This window comes from Pistacia vera, unplaced genomic scaffold (genome assembly GCF_008641045.1).
Source record: "Pistacia vera cultivar Batoury unplaced genomic scaffold, PisVer_v2 Contig294, whole genome shotgun sequence".
In the NCBI taxonomy this organism is placed as follows: Eukaryota; Viridiplantae; Streptophyta; class Magnoliopsida; order Sapindales; family Anacardiaceae; genus Pistacia; species Pistacia vera.
The window spans coordinates 1251578-1275519 of record NW_022196106.1 but is presented as its reverse complement, the minus strand read 5'-3'; the positions used below and the strand labels follow the sequence as shown (position 1 = coordinate 1275519).

The 23942-nt window shown below is 35.6% G+C and overlaps 1 protein-coding gene across 1 annotated transcript; it reads right to left on the bottom strand.

Moving 5' to 3' along the window:
• Positions 1-3326: 3326 nt before the first annotated feature.
• Positions 3327-12447, bottom strand: LOC116135145 (cyclic nucleotide-gated ion channel 1-like). Its single transcript, XM_031420851.1, has 5 exons — positions 12280-12447; positions 5340-5617; positions 4493-4604; positions 3771-4101; positions 3327-3706 (listed from the first exon to the last, which is right to left on the bottom strand). The coding sequence occupies exons 1-5, from the start codon at positions 12445-12447 to the stop codon at positions 3327-3329; spliced, it is 1269 nt and encodes a 422-aa protein (XP_031276711.1).
• Between the last annotated feature and the right edge of the window lie 11495 nt (positions 12448-23942).

Sequence of the window (23942 nt, the reverse complement as noted above, 5' to 3'; positions counted from 1 at the left end):
AATACTAAAAGACTTCTATTTATATCCCACAAGGGTTAGAGTTTTATTTTCCTTAATTCTATTTGGTTTAGGACTCTTAACCCTATTTTCCTACACAAAAATGGATGATAATTTCTTAACTGCCGTGACTATGCCCCGACACTATGCTGTGGCATGGTAGCTACAGGACAAAGTGTGCTATAGCACAGTAGCTACTAGACAGAGTGTGTCGCGGCATTGTGTTGTGGCACAGTAATACGCTTCTTCTTCCTACATCATTCCACTATTCTTCAAAAATAGTAATTTTTGAGCTTGATAACGATGAAATTTGGAGAAGTGGTAACATATGAAATGTAGCCCTTTGAATTAGCATTCCAATAGTTAAAGAATCATTTTAATGAGTTCTAAAGCTCAAGATATTCTTAAAAGACCGAGGTATGCTCAAGCTGAAGCGTAATCTAGAATCTTCTCTTCACTTCAAACCTCCATAACTTCTTCAATTCAACTCCGATTCTTGATCTGTTCATTTCTACTCATCACTCATTTTGTTGCTGACATGATTCTTCATCTGAGCATAATATTTAAGCACTAGTAGCCTGAAAAACACTCAAAAACACTTGTGATCCCGTAAAAGACAATTATGAAAATATTAAGCAACTTTACCAAATCAAGCCTAATTTCTGACAATTAATCCTCATAAACAACTAGTTAAATGTGTATTTTCAAGCTCTTATCAGTACAAAAGAAATAAAAGATCAAAAGGTTAGATTCAAATACGCAAAAAGAATGATATATAGTGTAGGGTTTCTTACTCAACACATATGTGCCACGTCAACCAACAAGGGGCTAACCCATATTTGTCCAAATAAGGAAAGTATTCATTCTTTTGGTTTAGACCACGAAACAAATCAGGAAAATAAACTTTATTCCCTAGGACCACTTAAGGATAATATGACCCATGTAAAAGGTCCTAAAAAGGTAGAGACAAAATAAACAAATATCTTTTCTACTATATCAGACATACAACTCGTGCTAAGTTGCAAATATCTGAAGTGGGTGTGCAAGCACAAACTGATATTGATACGAAACAAGCTAAGACATAAGTCTGGCAACCAGTGTGCACTCAAAACTATTATGCATTGATAAGAGCTTGAAAATACATATTTTTTTAGTGATTCAATTAGACTATTTGTGGAAAGATGTGTTTTTATTGTGAAATTTGAGTTAATTATTTCATAAATACCTTTTATGGGATCAGAGGGTGTGTTTTGAGCGTTTTTAGGTTAAAAATGATATTTGAATGAAGAGGAATAATGTAGATGGAATTTTTGATGAGTAGGAACAAACGATGCAAGAATCAAAATTGAAATGAGGAAGTTATGATGCGTTGAAGATAAGACTTAAAACCTGGAAATTCTTCAAGACAAGCATGCTTTGATGTTTTGATCATCACTTGAGTTGTAGAAATCTGAATTTCATGATTCTTATGGCGTTGGAAAGATTATTTAGAGAGCTAAAATGTTCATGTTGATGACATTGCCAAATTTTGAATATTCCAGACTCGTGGGACAGAAAGAACAATTGCTATAGCGACCGTTTCTTTCACTGTAGCGATGGATTGCGGGCCTGTTTGGGTTATTTTATTTTCCTAGTCCGAAATTGAATTGTTTAAGGTATTTAATTCTTTCCTAATTAACCTCCAAACCCTAGCATTATAAATAAGGGTCTTTAATTAGTTTTTAGAGAGATTAGAGGAGGAGAAAGAGCGGCTACTATTTTGGAGATCAAAATTCTTGTAGTTTTCATTCGCCAATTAGAGAAGTTAATCTATTTTTATTTCTTGAACTCATTTTTTTTAATACAATGGTTGTTTTTATTACTGCAATTATGAACTAAATTTCTTTTGTAGGGCTAAAAATGTAGCCCAATTTATGAATATGTGTTGATTTTATTGTTGTTAATTTTAATTGAGCATTAATTCTATGTTTTATTATTGTGTATAATGCTTTCAATTCTTATGGATCCAAGATTTGAATGATATTATGGGTTGGGTTGAGATCGAGAGATGAAACATGATTAGTCTAAGGTAATAAAACCACATATTGAGCGAACGCTAGAGATATATAGGTTACCGCGATCTGTGAGGCTCTGATAAATTCCATGGAAATTAATGATCTCTTAGCTTCTAAATCCACTTTAGAGATATTTTGGGTTGTTGCTTAAGGGTTAAGTCGCTAATTATTCGAGAGAAGTTAGTAAAATATTAGGAAGCCTAACCTTTAGAGTAAGCTTAATTAGGTTAGCAATAATTGTCAATGCATAAGATTAAATTGGTATGAAATATGTGCCCTAAGTTAGCAATAATTGTCAATACATAAGATTTCATAGAACTTAATGATCTCTTAGCTTCTAAATCCACTTTAGAGATATTTTGGATTGTTGCTTAAGGGTTAAGTCGCTAATTATTCGAGAGAAGTTAGTAAAATATTAGGAAGCCTGACCTTTAAAATAAGCTTAATTAGGTTAGCAATAATTGTCAATGTATAAGATTAAATTGATATGAAATCTGTGCCCTAGGTTTAGTCATATTGATCTTTTTACCAAAGTATGAATACAATTATGCTTTTATTTAGTTTTTAATTTGTTTTATTTTTCATTAAATCATTCTTAAAATTATGTTTTTATCAAATAGTAATAAAATGATTAGTTCGGTACTTGGTGAGTAGTTCTCTTGGGATTCGACACTCGTTTACTCGAAGTTTACTACTTGTACGATTTCGTACACTTGCAAATAGCCTATCATGCACACACAAGACATAAGAAACAAACCATATTATAAGATTGGCAATTAGTGTGCACACATAACTGTTGTGCATACACAAGTCATAAGTTTGACAAACATGAATATTCCACAATATCGATTGCATTATGACAAGATATAAAAGTATTTTTTCTGTTTTATTATATACACAAAATGATCATATAAAATTTGATAATTTTTGTTTCTTTAGAAGGTTCATAAAAACCCCATGTTATACAGCAAGATTACTAACTAATTAAATTATTATGTCGGAAATAAATTACTGCTTTTAGTTCAACACTGTACTTGAAAATTTACTTGGATTATATAATTAAGTAGTATACTTTAGTTTGATGTTATATAATAACGGCGCTTAAATGTAGCTAGCTAGCTAGTATCACTTGGATATACATTCAAGTTCTGTCTAGTTAACCTAGAGTTAAACTCGAGGAAATTGCTTAAAACTAAAGCAACATTATATATATATATATATATATTCTTCTTGTTGTCTTCACGCTTTCAAGATACATCACAACACCTTACGAATTTATTGTTCTTCTGCAGTGATCTCAGGCTCTCCTTGGTGCTGATCAGATGAAACAAGAGAAAGATTGTCTGAAACAAGTTCCTGATTGTGCTTTATGAATAATATTTTTCTCAAGTCATAAGCCATAAGAACAAAGGCGTCGACATTCGTAACCGCCTGAAGGGTTCTGGTTGAGATGGGGAGGTTGAGTGGTGAAGCGTCATCTCTAGCCCAAGCAACAAGTTCTTCTCCAAAGAAGTCACACTCTTCAAGAAGATCTTGTTCACTAGAGTGATGATCAGTCCTCCGAGGGGTAGTTGCAGTGGTGCCTTGCAGCACAAAGAGCATCTCATCAATTGGATCTCCCTCCCGAACAATGTGAGTCCGTTCATCATGGAAAGCTGCCGTCACACAATCACAAAGGTCATCCAAACTTGTTTCATTTCAGGTTGCAAACTCGTCTACCTGGACATGCAGTAAAAAATAAGGATGAGAATATATCCAGTAAGCTCAGAATGGTCTTAGCAGAGTTCTTTATATAGAGACAAAGGAATCTCACTTTCTTTAGTAGGTCTAAGCCGAGTTCGCGCTTTATATTGCTTCTGAGGTCCTTGGAAAGATTATTGAGCAAATTTTTTACATTTACACCTTTGATCACTTCCCAACTGTTTGGCGGGTGTTTCTCAATCCGCTGTTGGAGATTCATAGAGATCCCTCTGAAGGACAGCCACTGATTTATCTCTCGATTCTTCAACTTCATCTTGAATAATCCTCTCGATCCGTAGTTTATACTAATCTGTTTCACAGGAAGCACAGTTCCTAGAAATCAATTGTGCATCATCTTAATTAAGGATATAAAAGTTGAGAAGTTTAAGGCAGACGTTATGATCGTTATCATATTATCAATATTATACAACATTTTCATTCATATGAAAAATTAACCAATCAAGTTACTCTGAGATCTCAGTTAGATGAGACGAAATAAATACGCAAGTGACAATGATATTTTTGGATGAACGCATGAATGGTTACATATACATGTTTGACCCACTTTTATTTTCTGCTGGATCAAGTAAACAAACAAATGTGTATCCTATATTACCGTAAGTATGATACTGACATAATTTAGGTTATAAATATAATATTCTGATTACATATATATATATATTATCTGTGTGTGTACAAACCTGGAATATCCCAATAAAATAGACAAGAAATGCTACACCAAAGTAAGTGATGGAGATAACGAAAACGTTTTCTGAGATATCCACACTTGTTTGGAGGCCCTGACCGAAAGCGCTGCAAATAATTGGATTTGTATACATTAATCCATTAAGTTGAAAATTATAAGGTGCATGGTATATACATGGGAAGGAAAAGTCAACCATACGAATAATGATCCGTGTTATCAATGTACTAATCTAATGAATAAATGTTATGTATTCATTTTTGAATAAACGACTTTTTCCCGCCCAAGTAATAGTTTAATGACATTTTTCTACCCATAAACTTTTAAAATACCACTTTACTACCCAAATATATATTCTATTTCCAATTTCGGCATTGTTGCAACCCCACACTACCACCATTCTCTTCCCTGATCATCACTCACCAAAACTCCTTAAACTTTACTCCCGCCAACCTCGTCAGTGGACGGCAATTAAGCGATTAGGGTTTGCGCAACTGCCCCTCCAAAGTCAAATTCCGATCAATCCCAACCATCAAAATCTAACATTCCACCACCAAAAGACGCATTAGTCTCCTCTCTTCAAAAGCCTCAATAGCCTAGAACAGGTTTGTTCTTTGTTCCGCTAGAATATAAATTTGGGTAGTAAAGTGGTATTTTAAAAGTCTGTGGGTAGAAAATATCATTAAGCTATTATTTGGATGGGATATATTCGTTAACTCTTCATTTTTTCACATTTCTAAAAATTGTTATAATAAATAAAAGAGAAATGAATGCATATGTGACAAATTTATTGGTAAATAAATCAGTAACATGAAGATGAGTATAAATAGTATGTACTTACAAACCTGAGATTTTGCAAGGTCCATCGGAAAGTATAAGTCTTCCTCTGTCCATTGTTGAATTTAACATCGACAATACCAGACTGAAGAGCATCATAGAATATTCCAAAATCATAGATTGTTGTATTAAGTGTCTTTGTCGGGCAAAAATCATTTAGAAATGTATGGTTTGCAAATCCGTCATGACAGTAAAAAGAACCACGTCCAGTATGATCTATGCAGGTCTTTTTCCAGCATTCAGTCAGTCTTCGTACGGCGAAAAAGTACCACAGAGATCCAATTACCTAAAAGACAAGCAGCTCTTACATATAAATATTATATATATGGAAAAACATTCTTAGGTTTTAAATTTTAAGTCAGAAGAAGATAGAAGAAAAAAGAAAATGTAGAGGTTAAAAAAAGAGAGGAAAGAAAGATATAAATCTTTAAGATTTCTGAAATTTGAAAGTTTTAAACCCTTACCATGTTGATTAAAACTTATGTGGAAATAAGATTACTTATGCACGTTGTACTTAATGAGTTGCTAAACTAATGATTAAATATATAAACCATCTATGACATAAAATAAAGCGCACAACTCAATTTTATATGGTTTGGCAACATGTCTACATCCATGGGACCAAGTCCAGAAGAAGATAATCTACTATAAAATAATTATGTGTTCAATTAGAAAGACAAGAATAAGTATCAGTTGTAAAAACTCCATGTTTGGACAACACTTCAATATTTACACTTTGGTTGAACCTCAAATCTTCATAGTCTAGCTTCTCCTCCACGGGACCACCAGGTTGCACTTGAGCTCCTCTCAAGTTTTAACAATGACGAATTACTTTGGCAGTAACAGCTCGAACACATAGATCTCAACATGGAACAACATTCCAGAATCAACTCATGTAGTAAGAGATAAAACACGGTAATTCAAAGCCTACGAAAGCATATCAGAAACCTATAAAAACTAAACAATCTCAAAGAAAATATTCAAAGAATAATAAAGGTAAATAATATGACTTCCTTCAAAAAGTCACAATAATAAAAAGATTATTTATATTTGAGTGACTTTGAAAGGATAAATAAGAAACCAAACTTGTTTTGGAAAGGATTCTTGAGATCATAGACTTCTTTATAGGAAATAATTCTTTAATCTATAATCTTCTTATAAGAAAAGAATTCTTAAAATCATAATCTTCTTTTAGGAAAATGATTATTGAATCATAATTAAATAAAATCTTTTCCAACTCACATAATATATAATGTCCACAAAAAATCTTTCCACAATTTGAAATATAATCACATTTAATTAAGGCATGTGCAATATGCATGAATATTAAAATAAAATCTGCCAGATGTGTTGTGATAACTTCGATTTAGTGGTGAACACCTTTAAAGTGAAACTAAATAGATTGTTGTAAACCCCGCGTTATTATTCCGATGCCCTAAGGTATGAAATTTACCTTTTCAAATAATTTTTTTTTTTTTTTTTTTGAATGGAAGGGTTAAATGGTCAATTTGCATGCATTTCGAGATGTGGCCATTATAAAGTTTAAGGGGTGATGTCATTGAAGAGAAATGAGGGTAGAATGGTCATAAAGTTGATTGATATGGTTAAATTGCGTAAACAGTAACCAAGGGTATAATGGTCTTTTCATACAAATCCATATGAATTAAGTATCCATAAAAGTGCACCAAGGGTAAATTAGTCATTTATCTAATGTGATTGCTTAATTACCAAGTGTTTAAAAGAATTCAAATGGCATTAAATGAGTGCTAATCATTATGTTGTGGTGGAAATGACCAAAACGCCCTTATATGAAAAATCTATGCCAAAGGACCCTTATATCTAACTTTTAATGACCAATCATAATAGAGTAGTAATGAAGTAAATATCTACAAGGTTTTAAGATAGAGTAGTCGACCTTGTACACCCCAAGTGCATCATCTTCTTCTTCCTCTCTCAAATCCACCATAAAAGCCAGTAATCCAAGCATTTTCTTCTCAAATTTTCATTGGATTTCAAGTTGAATTTCGAAGGAGATCACATCCACACTTTAAGAACTTCAATTTTAGGGTTTAAGGTGAGTTTCAAAACCCTAGTTGTTTTGATTTTTAGTTAAAAGAGAAATTCATAAGTGGTTATGTGTGAAAGGTAGAAAGGGTGAACCTTTAGAGCTAAGGAGGAGTGTCTTTGTGCTTTGAATACTAAGGTAAGGAAAAAAAAGTCTTCCTTAGGACTACAATTGATAACACCTAGGGTTGATGAAACTTACATCTATTTATGTTAATTTGAGTGTGATGCTATGTTTTGGTTATGGATTGTGTGAATGGATGTGTTGATTGGTGTATGTGTGCATATGGAGGATGATTATTCCAATTAAGAGATTTGTAGTTGGACGATGTTTTGGCACTTTTTGGTTCTGTAAAAAGGGAGGTTTTCATGGCCTTTTATACTTAGAATGATATGGGAAATACTATGAATGTACAAATAAAGGTGGCATAGTTAACAATGAATAGAATTCGGATTTGGCTTTTTAAGACCAATACTGTATGTGCTTCACTGAATCAGTTATAACTGAAGTTATCAAAGTTTGATTGAGCTGATTCTTGAAGTATTAAAAAGCTAAGAAATAGACCTAAAACTTTTATGTTTTAGGAAAAAATCAATTCGATTTGTAAAATGAGGAAAACATTGCTTGAAAAGTGATAAACTGTATGGCATCCACCTCCTTAATAGAAATTCCCATCTTTTTTTTTTTTTTTTTTTAATAAATTCTAATAATCCACTGAATAATCTTACTATTGAAATTCCTTGTGTGGTATTAGAAATTCAATGACTTAAGTTAATGAATTTAATAGGAGAATATTTATGTCATGAAGTTTTGCTAAATTGATTGATGAGTTGTGCAATTGGCCAAGGTTACATGTTAAATGAATGAATAGTATGATTGAGCATAGGAGATGTTATCCCATATGTTTGCATTCATAATGGTAATGCATATAGCTTATTTAGTTGACTTATGAATGAATTTATGAAATGTTAAAGAATGAATTTCATGAGTCTCTTGAGGTATAAACCAAGATCAGAGGAATGAAATCTTTTTGGAAACCATGAGTCCTTTGAGGTGACGACCAAGAACAAGGTAATGGTTCAAATGAATCCGATCGGATAATAAAGCCTAATGAAAACATCAAGTACAAAGACAAAAGAAATAAGCATGTCAAGTTTATGAATATTGCATAAGTCATATATGTTTTATGTTATATTATGTATGGTTATGTTATGACTTATGTTTATGAGAAAAGTCCAAAGTGTATGACATGCTAATGTCAATGAATGAAGGTCATGTCTTGTAGATAAGTAAGGTCCTGAGTAATATACTTGTATAATAAACCTTAATAGTTTATAAATAGCCATATTCCCTTACTGAGCGATTAGCGCTCACCCCACGAAATGTTTTAAAATATTTTGCAAGTAAGGATTAAGGCATGAAACTGGGAGAGGATTTTGAGGGACGCTATGAGCATGAGGGATGTTTTAATGATGACTATTGAATGGTTTTACTAGTATTTAGTGTAGTAATTATGCTCATATTTCATAATGTAGTAAATATGTCTATGTTCTATAATGGAGTAAATATGTTTGTGTTAATAAAGGAAATCAAATTGCTAGTAAAATTTGTAAAAGTGTGTATGTTTCTAGTAATTATTACTATGGATTTCATAATTTACTTCAAGAAAAGAAACTATATTATTTGACTTGTACAATGAACTTATTATAATTTAAAAAAAAAAAAAATTGTTTTTAAACTACAAGTTTATTCTTTAAATAGGATTTTAAAATAAACTTCTTTCCTAGACGTGCGTTTTCTAGGTTCTCAATAGCCAAGAGACACTTAGGAAATACCTGGCTAGGCAGGGGTTTTGTAATTGTGCACCAATCCGAACGAATAGGTTGACAAAACCAAAATACTTACACAAACTAACAATTCAATTGAATAAATTGGATAATTTAAATAACTAATATCTCAATGTGTCGATGATTATAAGTTATTGGCATTAACAATCCTATCTATAAAATATAGTTAAGTAAACATTAATGCATAGATATGTTAAATTCTGCCTTCAGTCTAGCAAAACCGATTTGTGAAGCATTAGAGAACACAACATAGGGTAAATGTGTATGTTAAGTTGTCATCCCACCTTAAAGCTTAAACTAATAGGTGAGGGCTCAACATATATTAGACCAACAGTGTAAATTAATCAATGAATAAAAGGTTTAGTTTAACTTACGCTTGCAGCTTCTCAAAAATTAAGGTTATGAACATTAGTATTCCTGAAAATTCTCTCCAGTTGTCTGCTACAACTCCTGATCTACATCTAAATAGTGGATACATCCGGATAATCCTTAGTGCATATTGGACAAGAAAAAGGTTGAATACAAACATAAAGTTCATTCTCGTTATTTTCTGATTGATAGACAAAATCAGCAGCGCCTGGACACTTCAGAGCCTGTAAGTAATAAATAATGTGACCTACGAAAACACATATCTACAAATGAAAACTTTGAGATGAGACTTGGAAAAGTATATTATAATTTGTAACGAACTTCAAACTGTCATTTCTTTTTCTTTAGTATCAACTCAACTGTAACAGAGCGTGTTCTCAGCGTCACAAGTTAAAAGAGAGTCTACATTAGCAGAAGATTGTTTAAGCTGTGTTTTAGTGTGCCGGCTCATATGCCTTCTATGTAACTCTATATAAAGCTCAGAATCAGATTTGTAAAAGCTAAGAAAAACAGTTACAATAAAACTTCCTTTTCAAGATTAATTAGTTTCTATTAGAAACGAAATATAAGCAGCTCATAATTAGGTCACATAATCTCAATTCTATATGGTGATATACAGAAAGAACATTTGGCAGCCAAAAACTATCGTACATGTCCGACCAGAATAACGACTAAAAGGTCAACTAGGAAGATGATCCACAAACGTTTCCTTGCGTTTTAGAGTAAATCAAAACGCAGTTGGAAAATCACAAAGACCATGTTAGGATTATTTTAGAATTAGGATAATTATGTTAAGTCTTTTATAATTATACTAAGTCATTTATAATTATGTTATTATCTTATTAGGATAGAATTAGGATTATCTTATTAAATAGATTGAATATATCTTATTAGATTTGAATTAGACAATTAGAGTCCTTTTGGAAGTCATTAGAGTCAAGTGTAAGATTATATAATAGCCTAATTCTAGATTGTGGTTATTAATGAAAATTTTTGTCAATTAATCTCTCTATTTCTTGTTCTTGGAGGTCTCTGTTCCTCATATAAACAGATCATATCCCAAACCCTATCATTGGTGCTCTCGTTCCCTTTCCATGGCTAACCCTTCTCGCCTAAAGGCTCTGGAAGAACTTGTCTCTCAACATGAGGCCAAACTGGATGCTCAAGAGGTCAAACTTGACTTGCTAGAGGGTCTTTTGAAGGCTTTTACACTAAAACTAACTGACATTGACACCATGCTAGAACAAGGACGATGACTAAAGGAGCCCTTGGTGGACAGTGATGTGAGTGGCGATGGCACTCCCCCGCCTGGCTCGAGTTCGCATTCTTTTGGGTATGTGCCACCTTTTAAGTCTTTCCGGTTGGAGATGCCCTGCTTTGATGGCACAGATCCACATGGCTAGAGGTTTAAAGCTGAGCAATTCTTGATTATCATAATACCCCTACCGAGCAACAGTTGACGATCTCTTCCTTCCATATGGATGGGCTAGCTCTTTCTTGGTATTGCTAGATGCATTCCAATGGGTAGATCCATTCCTAGCATTCCTTTTTGCAGGATTTAGATGTTTGTTTTGGGCCTTCAGAATTTCTGGATTACCAAGGGTAGTTGGCAAAACTTACTCAAGCAGGTTCTGTAGTCGCTTATCAAACAGAATTTGAGGAACTCTCTAATCAAGTTTCTGGCCTTTCAAGCACGTTCCTTCTAAGTTCTAAGATGCTTTGTATCAAGGCTCAAACCGACCTTTTGACCTCACACCCTCAACCACGCCATGAGTCTTGCTCGCTTGCAGGAGAATAAGTTGCAGGATTTACACCTATACTTGCAATCTACTAGCCCCCTATCTTGCGATCCTAGTAAATCAACTCCTAATGTTCCTTCAGCATAGCAGGCTCTTTTGCCGACTCCAAGCCAATCAGGTTCCTTGCCTATTAAGTGACTCACGGCGGCACAAATGGGAGAAAGGCGTAACAAATGTTTGTGCTATAATTGCGATGAGCACTTTCAACCTGGGCATCACTGTAGGGCTAAGTTCCTTCTCTTGCTGATGGAGGAGGATGAGGATGAGTGCGAAGATGAACCGGGATAACTACTGTTGATGGTGTCGTACCTTGCAACCTTGAGGACAAGGTTGAGCCCGAGGGGAAGGCAATGTTAGGATTATTTTAGAATTAGGATAATTATGTTAAGTCTTTTATAATTATATTGAGTCATTTATAATTATGTCATTATCAGATTATCTTATTAATTAGATAGAATATCTTATTAGATTTGAATTAGACAATTAGAGTCCTTTTGAGAGTCATTAGAGTCAAGTGTAAGGCTATATAATAGCCTAATTCTAGATTGTGGTTATCAATGAAGAATTTTGTCAATTAATCTCTCAATCTCTTGTTCTTGGAGGTCTCTGTTCCTCATATAAACAGATCATATCCCAAACCCTATAATCAGCATGGTAAAGAAGTCGCTTGTTCCTTTGTCGTGAGCCCACACGATGCCAGGTAGTGACATCAAAGAGAGGTCGGAACGCGTGGGAGGCTTGGTAAGGGCTGGCAGTAGTGGTAGAGGATTGTTTTTATAGAATGGTTGATGGGGCCCATTTGAGAAATGACTTTGGGTTCCAGGGAAAAGGTCGTGAGTTACAGTTCCATGCCATTAAAGAGAGGCACCTCCAATTGGAAAGGCTTATCAGGTGGCGCAGACCTAGAAGAATGAGAAATCGAGTCGGGCGAGGAAGTGTCATCGCCACTTGCATCACTGTCCTCCATGAGCTCTTTTTCTTTTCGTTCTTGTTCTAACTTGGCATCAATGGCAGTCAGTTTTAGTGTAATAGCCATCAAAAGACCCTCTAGGGAGTCAAGTTTGACCTCTTGAGCATCCAATCTAGCCCCATGTTGAGACAAGTTCTTCCAAAGCCATTAGGCGAGAAAGGTCAACCATGGAAAAGGGAACGAGAGCACCAATGATAAAATCATTGGTGCTCTCGTTCCCTAGTTATGGTTGAAGGCACTCGCTTGCATCTTTTGGATGAGCAGCTTGCTAAAATTATGGCTCTACGATCTGCCCAGGCAAAGACTCTCCTTCTTTAATAGAGAAATTGGAAGTTTTGACAGTTGGTTTTCAAGATGTTACTTTGCAGATTTCAGCTCTAAACAACAAGTTCGATCAAACCTGCCAACAAAACCAACAACAAAACCATCATTCTGGTGAATCATCTTTAGATTTGACGGGGTGACGTGGATCGACTTCTAAGAGTTTGTTTCCCAAGTCTTTCCATTTAGAAGTCCCTCATTTTGAGGGCATGGATTTGCGTGGCTAGAGATTTAAAGCCGAGCAATTCTTTGATTACCATAATATCCCTACTGAGCAATGGTTGACGATCTCTTTCTTCCACATGGATGGGCTTGCTCTCTCTTTGTATCGCTGGATGCATTCCAATGGGCAGATCCGTTCTTGGCATTCTTTCCTACAAGATTTAGATGTTTGTTTTGGGCCTGCAGAATTTGTGGATTACCATGGGCAGTTGGCGAAACTTACTCAAACAGGTTCTGTAGTCACTTATCAAACAGAATTTGAGGAACTCTCTAATCAAGTTTCTGGCCTTCCAGGTATGTTCCTTCTAAGTTGCTTTGTATTAGGGCTCAAACCAAAATCAGAAGGGAGGTGCAGTCCTTCCGGCCTCATACCCTCAACCATGCCATGAGTCTTACCCGCTTGCAGGAGGACAAGCTCCAGGATCTACACCTATACTTGCAATCTGCTAGCCCCCAAACTTGCGATCCTATTAAATAAACTCCTAATGTTCCTTCAGTGTAGCAAGCCCTTTTGCCAACTCCAAACAAATCGGATTCCTTGCTTGTTAAACGACTTACAGCAACATAGATGCAAGAATGACGCAACAAAGGTTTGTGCTATAATTGCGATGAGCGCTTTTACCCTAGGCATCGCTGCAGGGCCAAGTTCTTTCTCTTGCTAGTGGAGGAGGATGATGATGAGCACGAGGATGAACCGGGATAACTGTTGTTGATGGTGTCGTACCTTGCAACCTTGAGGACAAGGTTGAGCTGAAGGGGAAGACAATGTTAGGATTATTTTAGAATTAGGATAATTATGTTAAGTCTTTTATTATTATCTTTTATAATTGTATTAAGTCTTTTATAATTATCTTTTATAATTATGCTATTATCTTATTAGGATAGAATTATCTTATTATCCTTTTATAATTATGATATATTATTTTATTAGATTTAAATTAGGCAAATAAAATCATTTTGGGAGTCATTTGGAATCAAATGTAAAACTATATAATAGCCTAAATCTAAATTGTGGTTATCAATGAAGAATTTTGTCAATTAATCCAATAGTATTTGCACAACGACATCCATAGTTCTAACATCCTTGTTCAATTCAAGGCACTTTTTATCATCATTCACCACCGGCATGTATAAGTAGTCAGTACCCCAAGAATTTGCCATCCCGCACAGGAACAAAAAATACCGCTCCCCCCAAAGCTCCTGTCGGTGAAGGAGTGCCTTCAAACCGAGCAAGAATTTAGCAAGCTTCCCATCATTACATTTTGGTAATTCTCTAATTCTACTAATCCCTTGAATTTCAAAACCACAATGTGGACCTCTTTGGGAACTTCCCGAAAATGAATTTGTTCTGTCTCTACGTTCCCTGGAAACTTGCCCTGCTGTACCTTCCTCTATATTCAAGTCCAGAGACCTGAACAAAATATAATTAGTTTAAAAAAGATTAGTTCCTAGCTTATACACCCATATGCATCCACGGCAAATAATAATAGAACACAACCAGAAATATGGCAGACAAATAATTGTCCTACAACTAAACTGACTAGCAAATTTTCAACAATAAACAAGTCCATTCAACTACTTACATGATTACAATGTGTGGAACTCTTTGGATTGTGCAAATATACTATTCTTCAGATACAGGATCGGTTGCAGATATCAGCACTTTAATTGAAGATTAAGACCCCAATTTATTAGAAATAACACTATCTGCATATAAACACTCTTTGTTTTTTCTTAATTAAATAACACAATCTGCCGTATTCCCGACTGCCCCCACTGAGCAATCATACTGTTTTTTTTTAATAGCAAGTAAATGAAAACTGTGTCTCTTTTTCTCACGTTCAGATCTCTTACACACTTTTTCTTTAACCAAGTCTACGTACTCACACTATAACTTTGTCCTTCCGCTCTTCTTTTGGATTGTTTATATAGAAAAAGATAATAGTTATTGAATCAGTGTCTCATAAAACATGTGTTGTTGACTTGAGTAGCCGACATTATAAAAGAATTCCTAAATTAATTTTTCTTCTTTAGTTTGCGTGCGAGAAAGAATGAAAGATCGACCCGTACCCCTCTGTCTCAATCTTGCGAGGAATCTATACCAATTAAGGTATAAATAAACTAATTTCTGGATCAAGTCCTGGTACAAAAATTCCACAGTCTCGTTTCTTGAGTTATAAAATTAATTTAATATTTAATTTCCATTTAATTACATAATAATAATACTTGTACCTATAAAAGAAAGACTTTCCAAGGAATGAGGTGGAAAATTCCATGACACTTAATATTCCTTCAAAGAAATAACGAGGAAATTAAGTTCCTGGTTGGGGTACACGGCACGGTAGAAAATCTTAATTAAATAAATAAAATAAAATAACCATATGAGCTGTGTTTGTCCAAGTGAATGGCTGACTTAAAAAGTAAAAGAGACTTTGATTTACTCTACGTCTACTGTTAAAATTCATCTACCCTACCTAATTTAACGAGGAAATTAAGTTCCCGGGTGGGATTCACGGCACAGCAGATATTGGGTAGAAAAGAGCCGTGTTTGTCCAACTGAACGGTTGATTTAAAAAATAAAAGAGACTTTGACTGTTGAAATTTGAGATGTTAACACAAACACCGACACAAAACCTCTTATAACAGGATTTTAGCAGTTTTCTAAAACTGTTAAACCCTTGAGTTGTATCACTATCATGTGAAAGCTTCAACATTTGTAACAGCTGGAATAGTTGTGGTTGAGACTGGGAGGCTGGACGAGTATGGGTCAGCATGAACGCAAGTGACAAGTTCTTTTCCAAATGTCACCATCTTTCAACAATATAATTTTGCGATCGTTGTGATCAGTGGTTGGAGAGCCTGTTGTTATATCCCTGGAGGTGTAGGCCCGGAGCTTGCCTTGCACAACAATGAGCATATCATCAATTGGATCTCCCTCTCGAACAATGCGAGTACGCTCAATAAAGCTAACTGGCTTTAAACAATCACACAAGTCCTCCAATGCTGATCCACTCAACTTTCGAAACTCTTCTACCTTGTTATACAAACAATAAAAGTGTAAATGAAATTATAAGTCAAATAATTACAACTTGTAATTGCCAAATCTAATGGAACAGATACTGAGAACGAAGTTTAATTTCTAGACTAATTCCAGTCTATTTCCTTTAGTTTACCTAGGGAATACTAATTTATTAAATATCAACTACCTCTCTAGAATTTGGTGACATGTGATGGTGTTGTGAGTGAATGCTGAAACAGCGTCGTACTGAATTAATGGAACGGTGTCGTTTTGGGACAGCTCCTGGATGATCCTGACCGCTGATTCAGAGGAAAAGCCAACGGCTGAGATCAAGCCTCCAGTCAACACTATAAAAGGATTAGGGTTTCCTGATGTAACAGTAGATCAAACAGAAAGGGTCGAGAGCAATTTTTCGTTTTCTTAGAAAAACTAGGGTTCTTTCTTTGGGTCTGACTTCTGTGTAATCTGTGGGTTTCTTGAGTGGTTTGGGTTAATCAATCAAGGGAAGAACTACTGTGTTCTTGTTATAGGGATTTCCAGGTTAGAGAAGTCCTAGGGCATATTACGGGTTCAGATCAGAGTTGTTCGATCTGGGTTTCTTGGGAGTCATTCTTTATAATCGTGACTGTAATCGGTTGTTCTTTAATCATAGTGCAGCGAACTCTCTTTCCAGAGTTCAACGTGGATGTAGCTTGCTCAAATCGGGTAAGTGAACCACGATAAAGATCCGGTGTTTATTGTTTGTGGTTTTCTGGTTTCTTGTTTGTTTCAATTTGCTTTTTAGGTTGATTGCATAACAGTGGTATCAGAGCCATCGTCCTAGGGTGAAATCTTTTTAGAAATCGTTCAATTTTTTTACAGATCGAAAATTAGGGTTTGCTCGAAAAATTAGGGTTTCTCAGATTTTAGGGGTTTCTTAATCCAAAGGTTCCTAGAGCCTTAGAACTTTGATTCTTACTGAGTCTTGGGGTTATCTTTGTGCGATTAGATCACAAACACTGGTTAAGGAGAGTAATCTTGGTCAGTGCCGTGAGTCTGTACTTGCAGTGTTTCTCTTTCGGTTGTCTGTCCAGTTTAAGGGTATATAGGCTGGAAACTAGTGACCGCCTTAAAAACTACTTGACAGTATTTGGCAACCTCTGGTGTAACAACGCCACTTACGCCTTAGATTGTACTTGTAGTGTTCTCTTTCGGTTGTCTGTCCAGTTTAAGGGTATATAGGCTGGAAACCAGTGACCGCCTTAAAAACTATTTGGCAGTATTTGGCAACCTCTAGTGTAACAACGCCACTTACTCCTTAGACTGTATCACATTGTCTATATAATACCATGAGCACTACACATATGGAGATCTCCCAATACGATGGGAAGATCGATTTCGAGAGTTGGAAGAAGAAAATGAAGGCTCTGCTTTCACATAACAAAGTCGGCCTTGCACTGGAGAAGGATCAAAAGAAATGGTCCGAGGAGAAATTGAAGGAGAAGGAGGAGATTGATGAAGCAGCCTACAATCTGATCTTGATGAACCTCTCAGACAGTGTACTGAGGAAGGTTGATGGAATCGAAACCCCTCTAGGGTTATGGGGTAAACTCGAAACTTTGTATGCACTTCAATCTGCACCAAACTTAGCTTTTCTCAAAGGTGCTTTGTTTTCTTATAAAATGGATAGTAGCAAGACAATAGAGGAGAACCTAGATGAATTCCTAAAAATGACCTTAATTTTAAAGGGCACAGATTAGCAACTAGGAAAGACTAGTCTAGCCATGATTCTGTTAAACTCCATTACTGAGGATTATCTTGTTGTTAAGAATGCACTTCAGTATTCCGGTACTGTCCCTAGTGTTGACTTGATTGTGGCTGGTCTTAAGGCAAGAGAACTTGAGTTAAAAGTCCAAAAACGAAGTGGGAGTAACCTGTTTGTTAGGGGAAAACCAGATACCTTTCAATCTGGTAAAGGCAGTCAACCTAGCCAGGGGTCCAAAAACAAGAAACGGGGTAAATGGAACAATAAGCATAAGGCAGAGTCTAGAAAATGTTTTTTCTATAATAAAAATGGTCATCTAAAAAAGAATTGCTTTGAATGGCTTAAGAAACAAAAGCAGGGAAACATAGAGAGTAACCTAGCCTCATCCAAAAACTTAGCTGAAGAAACAGAGGTCCTTACTGTCTCTGTTACTGACAATACAAGAGAGTGGGTGTTAGATTCTGGGTGTTCTTTTCACATGAGCCCCAATAGGGATTGGTTTCATGACTTTGAGGAATATGATAGGGAGACTGTGTTCATGGGGAACAACAATGCCTGTAGGGTCAAAGGTAAAGGCAGTATAACCCTTAGACTCTGTAGTGGGAAACTAATAAAACTTACTCATGTTAGGTACATTCCAGAACTTAAAAGGAACCTTATATCCTTAGGAACCTTAGATGAAGAAGGATGCTATTACAGAGCTGAAAATGGGTGGCTGAATGTGTATAGAAACCAGAATCTAATTCTGAAAGGAGAAAAAAAGAATGGGTTATACATCCTATGTGGGGAATATTATTCTGATTGCCTAAGTTCTTCTCTTGTCACCCCAAATATGTCAGTAACAGAAAAATGGCACCTTAGGATGGGACATATGAGTCAGAGGGGACTAGATATCCTAAGTAACCAAGGCATGTTAGGAAAGGACACTGCTACAACCTTAGAATTTTGTGAGAACTGCATTTTAGGAAAACAGCACAGAGTCAGTTTCCCAAAAGGCATACACCTGGCCAAAGGTTGTTTAGAATACATACACTCAGACTTATGGGGACCTGAGAGAGTGAGGTCTCATGGGGGCAGTAGTTACTTTATGTCCATTGTAGATGACTTTAGCAGAAAAGTGTGGATTTACACCCTTAGAACTAAGGACCAGGCTCTGTCTAAATTTCAAGAGTGGAAAACCAACTAGACAGAAAGATAAAAACTTTAAGGACTGACAATGGATTAGAGTACTGTAACACTGAGTTTGATAAGTTTTGTAGTGAGCAAGGAATCCTAAGACATAGAATTGTGAGAAGAACCCCTCAGCAGAATGGGGTAGCTGAGAGGATGAACAGGACACTCCTGGAAAAAGTCAGATGCTTGTTGTTCACTTCAGGGTTACCTAATAGCTTCTAGGGAGAGGCCTTGTCCACTGCAGCCTATCTGATAAATAGGAGCCCCTCAACTGCCATAAATTTCAAATGTCCTGAAGAAGTTTGGTCAGGAAGAAAGCCTAGTTTAAGCCATTTGAGAATCTTTGGGTGTACAGCCTATGCACATACAGTGGGAGGAAAGCTAGAGCCTAGATCCACTAAGTGTGTGTTCCTAGGATATCAAGATGGTACCAAGGGGTATAGACTCTGGGACAGAAAGTCACCAGGGGTAAAAATCATCATTTCCAGGGATGTGGTCTTTAATGAAGGGGAGTTCCCTTGTAAAACCAATGAACAGAACACTGGTACAAGCACCCACTACAAGAAAACTGGCATTCTGCATCTAGCAAAATTAGATGCAAAAAGTCACATTTAGACGCTAAGCCATTTTTAGCGTCTAAATTTGATAGTCGCCCCTTAGTTGCAGTAGGCTGGTCGCAGATTCATAGCGCGTCTAAATTTTGGTTTAGACGCGAAAAGTTTTTTGTTTTGCAACTAGCAAAATAGTCGTTAAATGCTAGTCAAATTAGTCCCCCAACTTAGACGCTAAAAGTTCAAGGGTAATTTGGTAAAATTGTATAGCGACTAATCAATTAGTTGCAAAATGTACGTTTTAGTGTCTAATAATTTGTCACGAATCCCACAAAAATTAGACGCCAAAGGTGTAAGGGTAATTTCGTAAAAGATTTTCGCAACTATTTTATTAGTCGACGAATGTATCTTTTGGTGACCAAAATTTAGTGGTTAATTGTAATACTTTGACGCTGAATGTAGAATCCAAATGGTTTTTGCGAATATTTTATTAGTAACCGAATGTATCTTTTGGTGACCAAAATTTAGTAGTTAATTATAATCATTTTAGACGCTGAATGTAAAATCCAATAGGTTTTCACAACTATTTTATTAGTAGCCGAATATATCTTTTGGTGACTAAAATTTAATAGTTAATTATAGTCATTTTAGATGCTAAATTTTAATGCTGCCCAATCCTTCCTTCTTGCTCAAGCCAATCCCTAACGGACTCATAGTCCATCAAGCAATCGCAGTAAATCCATCAATTCAAATATTAGCTTTCTTAACTTTCGGGCATAACCTTCCAATGAAACTTCAGTATACAAGGTCAAAGTGAAATGATTCCATTGAATAGGACAACTATACATATATGTATTGCAACCATTAACAATCTCTAACTAATAAACAACACTAATGTGAGATATGAAACAGGGTTTAAAAATGAATTAAACAAAAAGGTCAGCAAAGGTATCCATCGTACAATATGTGATTTGAAATGCAGCTATAATGTGTTACCAATAATTGCATTTACACTTACCACAACACCCTATACAATTCCTACCGCAACCTTCTGAATCTCTATGCGCTACATGACATATGAAACTTTATACTTTGTGATCAAACAAACACTCATGCAGTGCTCCAAAGTATGTGACAAACAATTCAGAAATAAATATTTTCTACAAAGCTGAAGGATTAAAGACTTGAATAAATTATAACTAGGTCCGCAGCCACAAGATCGTGAATGATCCAAAACCTACAGTTAAACCAGAAAGCAGATGCAATCGTTACAAAGAAAACATTTCATTTTCAATTTGTAGTCATTAAAGAATATAATACACCTACAAAAGAACTGATCAGTATACACTGAATGTAACAACAAATTATAAAACACACACACAAACGGGCATAAATAAATCGATTCAGTTTCCTTTTATATGCATTTCTCAAAACTCAGCCAAAGGTACTTAAAGATAATGAACTGTTAATACAGACAACAAACCTATAATATACAATCAGACCAGATAACGCAGAAGATCAAATTACAAACATAAATCCTCCTTCACTAAGACTGTATATAATCTAAAATCATTGTTCTGCCAATTCTTTCATATTCCACTTTATCCAAGACTTGATTCTAAATATCACAACAAAATTATAAACCATAAACCCATTTTCAGAAACCATATAGCATTAACCCTAGCATAAACTGGAGTTTTTATTGCCGTTTTGTTTTGTTATTGTAATTGTAATCAAACACACATTTAAATAAAACTTTAAAAGCAACCCAACAGTGACATAGTCAATGTCTTTAGTTTTTTTTGCATAACAAAAACAAAATCCAAAGCCTCTTCCCATTGAAGGGCATGAGTATCCCCTGCCAGCATTGAATTCCAAGAGACCACACTCCGTTCAGCATCTAATTAAAAGGCTCCCTTGCCTCTCTAATTCTCCCACTTGTTGCATATCCTGACATAATAGAAGTCCAAGAAATCAAACCCCTCTTTCCCAGTTGGTAAAATATCCTATGAGCATCCTCTAATTTCCCACACTTAACATACATATTAATAAGGACCCAAAACCACCTCATCCCCTTCCAAATCATTCTTAATAACAACCGCATGAATCTGCATCCCCTCCTTTAACTTGGACAAAACCGAACAAGCAATTAGAGCATTAACAAAAGTAAAATTCAAGGGCCTAATATTTTCCCTATCATTTTAAAAGCATGAAAATAGCCTCATTCTCATCCCCTGCCTCAAGATATCTCCTAACAATCATTCCAAGAAACAGCATTCTTTTTCTCTATCTCATCAAATATTCGCCTCACGTCACTCACAACCATACCTTCCCATACACATCCACAAGCGAGCATTTCAGAATCACATTCCCACAAAACCCACGTTTCACATCACTCCATGAACCTGCCACGTAAGACCAAGCTCCAATTCCCCACCACAGAACCGCAAAACGCTAGCAAAACTAATCTCATTCGCTAATCCGCGCTTTATTCATACCTACAAACAATACCAACACTTTCTCTGCAAACCATGTTGCGTATATATACGCGCTAAGCATTGCATTCCAAGACCCACCATCTCTCTCAGGCTTTCATCGAACAACTCCCATGCGTCACTCAAATACCCGCATTTTCCATAACATTCTATAGCTCGGTTCAAGAGAAACGTGGGTGGCGTGGGAAGAATAGTTCCATCAGAGTAAGCAAACAAAGAATAGTTCTAATCACAGTAAAACAATACATTGATTCCAATCTTTGTGCTCCCACTGCTCCGTGTTTCTCACAAACAAACAGATCAGCACAGTATTAAACTAGTTTCCAAGACTATGAATCACTAAATGAAATCCTTTATTTCTTACTTTGAACTATGGGTGGCAACTCTGTAGCAATGGCTTTGATGGGTTGAATACTCTTGGCTACTGAGATTCCAAGCTCAGTGCAATCAACAACAACCAAACGGAGCTTCGAAAAAACGAAGGCAAGAACAGAAGACGGCAATCGGACCTTGAGACGATCGGAGGAGGAAGAAGAGAAGTCGGCAGCGCGTGAAATAGAAACGGTGGGCGTAGATCTAAGAGAGAAGAGAAAGCCATTTGTTGAAAATAACAGTACTACTTTTCCCAAGGCTTCTCTTTTTACAAGCAGAAACCCTATAAAGAGAAACAGAAAAGAAAGGAGAGGACTGGCTTTTAAGTTTTGAGGGAGACAGGCAAGCAGTGGCCAAAATACGAAATGAAGTGTTTTTAAAAGCAAAGAAAACAATTGTTTTTTCTCAGTTTTGGGTTAAGAGTGTCAGAGAATCCCAAATCCATAATAAGGAAATTAAATTCTAAGATGTCAATAAGACCTCTAAGTCAACAAGAGGATACCTATAATATGACACCAAAATTTCAATTTATTTCAAGCGGGAACATGGGCGCTCAAAATTTATCATACAACCTTAGTTGCCAAAAGAGGATATTTGCAACTAACTAATTAGTTACGCAATAGATTTTAGTCACAATTAAATAATATTTTGTCATTTTACCGGGAAATTTGGATTAAAAAAAATTCAACTTTTACCGACTAAAAACATTTTAGTTGCTATCATGAGTTTTGCAACTAGTTATAATAGCACAAATAATTAGTTGCCAAATGTACCCTGGGCTCTTTAATTATTGTCAAAAGCTTGGATATTTCGGTAATTTTATTATTTTGTAACTAATAAAATAGTTACAAATTAATTAATTAATATTTGCATCTAATTTAGCAACTATTCAGTAGTTGCAAATATTATTTTCTGTAACCATAATTTTAGTTGCAGAATCCCTTGTTGTATTTGTCAATTGTGTTCGCCTAAGAATGCAACCAAATAAATTAGTCGCTGATGTGATATTTTAGGCAACAAATCACATTATTCGCAAATATTAATTTTAAACGCTAAAGTGGGAATAAATTTGCCCTAAAATTTTATTCCCTTTGGCCGACTAATTAAAATTTAGTTACTAAATGAGGGTATCTGCAACTATTTTTGCCTAGTTGCAAAAAAAAAATGGTTGCAAAAAGTACTTTTCTTGTAGTGACCCACCTGAACCTACCAAGGATACAACTGAGAGTACAACCATTGAGGTGGAGCCTGTGTTTAGCAGGCTGAACCACCTCAACCCAATGAGGAACATGCACCTGAAAACCAACCAGGATTAGAGGATCCTAATCTGATAGTGAAGAAAATGAAGCAATGCCTCAGAGCCCCAACATGCACATTAGAACACTATCAACTTGCCAGAGATAAATAAGGAGGGGTAAGACCCCCTGCCAGGTTTTCTTATGCTGAACTATATACACTGCTTTGCTTGCAGGAACAGGGATTCAAAGAACAGAACCAGACTCATAAGAAGCCATGAACTCTAAGGAAAGGGAAAAATGGAGACAAGCGGGAAGAGGAAATAGGTCACTTGAGGTAAACAGAACCTGGTCCTTGGTTCCCAAACCCAAGGATCAAAAGCTAATCAAATGCAGATGGTTGTACAAGATTAAAAGGGAATCTCAGCT

Coding starts and splice junctions, on each gene's coding strand:
- LOC116135145 (XM_031420851.1), bottom strand. CDS start 12,447: ATGGCTATTACACTAAAACTGACTGCCATTGATGCCAAGTTAGAACAA. Junction 4,605..5,339: donor TGGACCTTGCAAAATCTCAG/GTTTGTAAGTAC, acceptor AATTATTTGCAG/CGCTTTCGGTCAGGGCCTCC. Junction 3,707..3,770: donor ATTTTTTACTGCATGTCCAG/GTAGACGAGTTT, acceptor GTGTGACGGCAG/CTTTCCATGATGAACGGACT.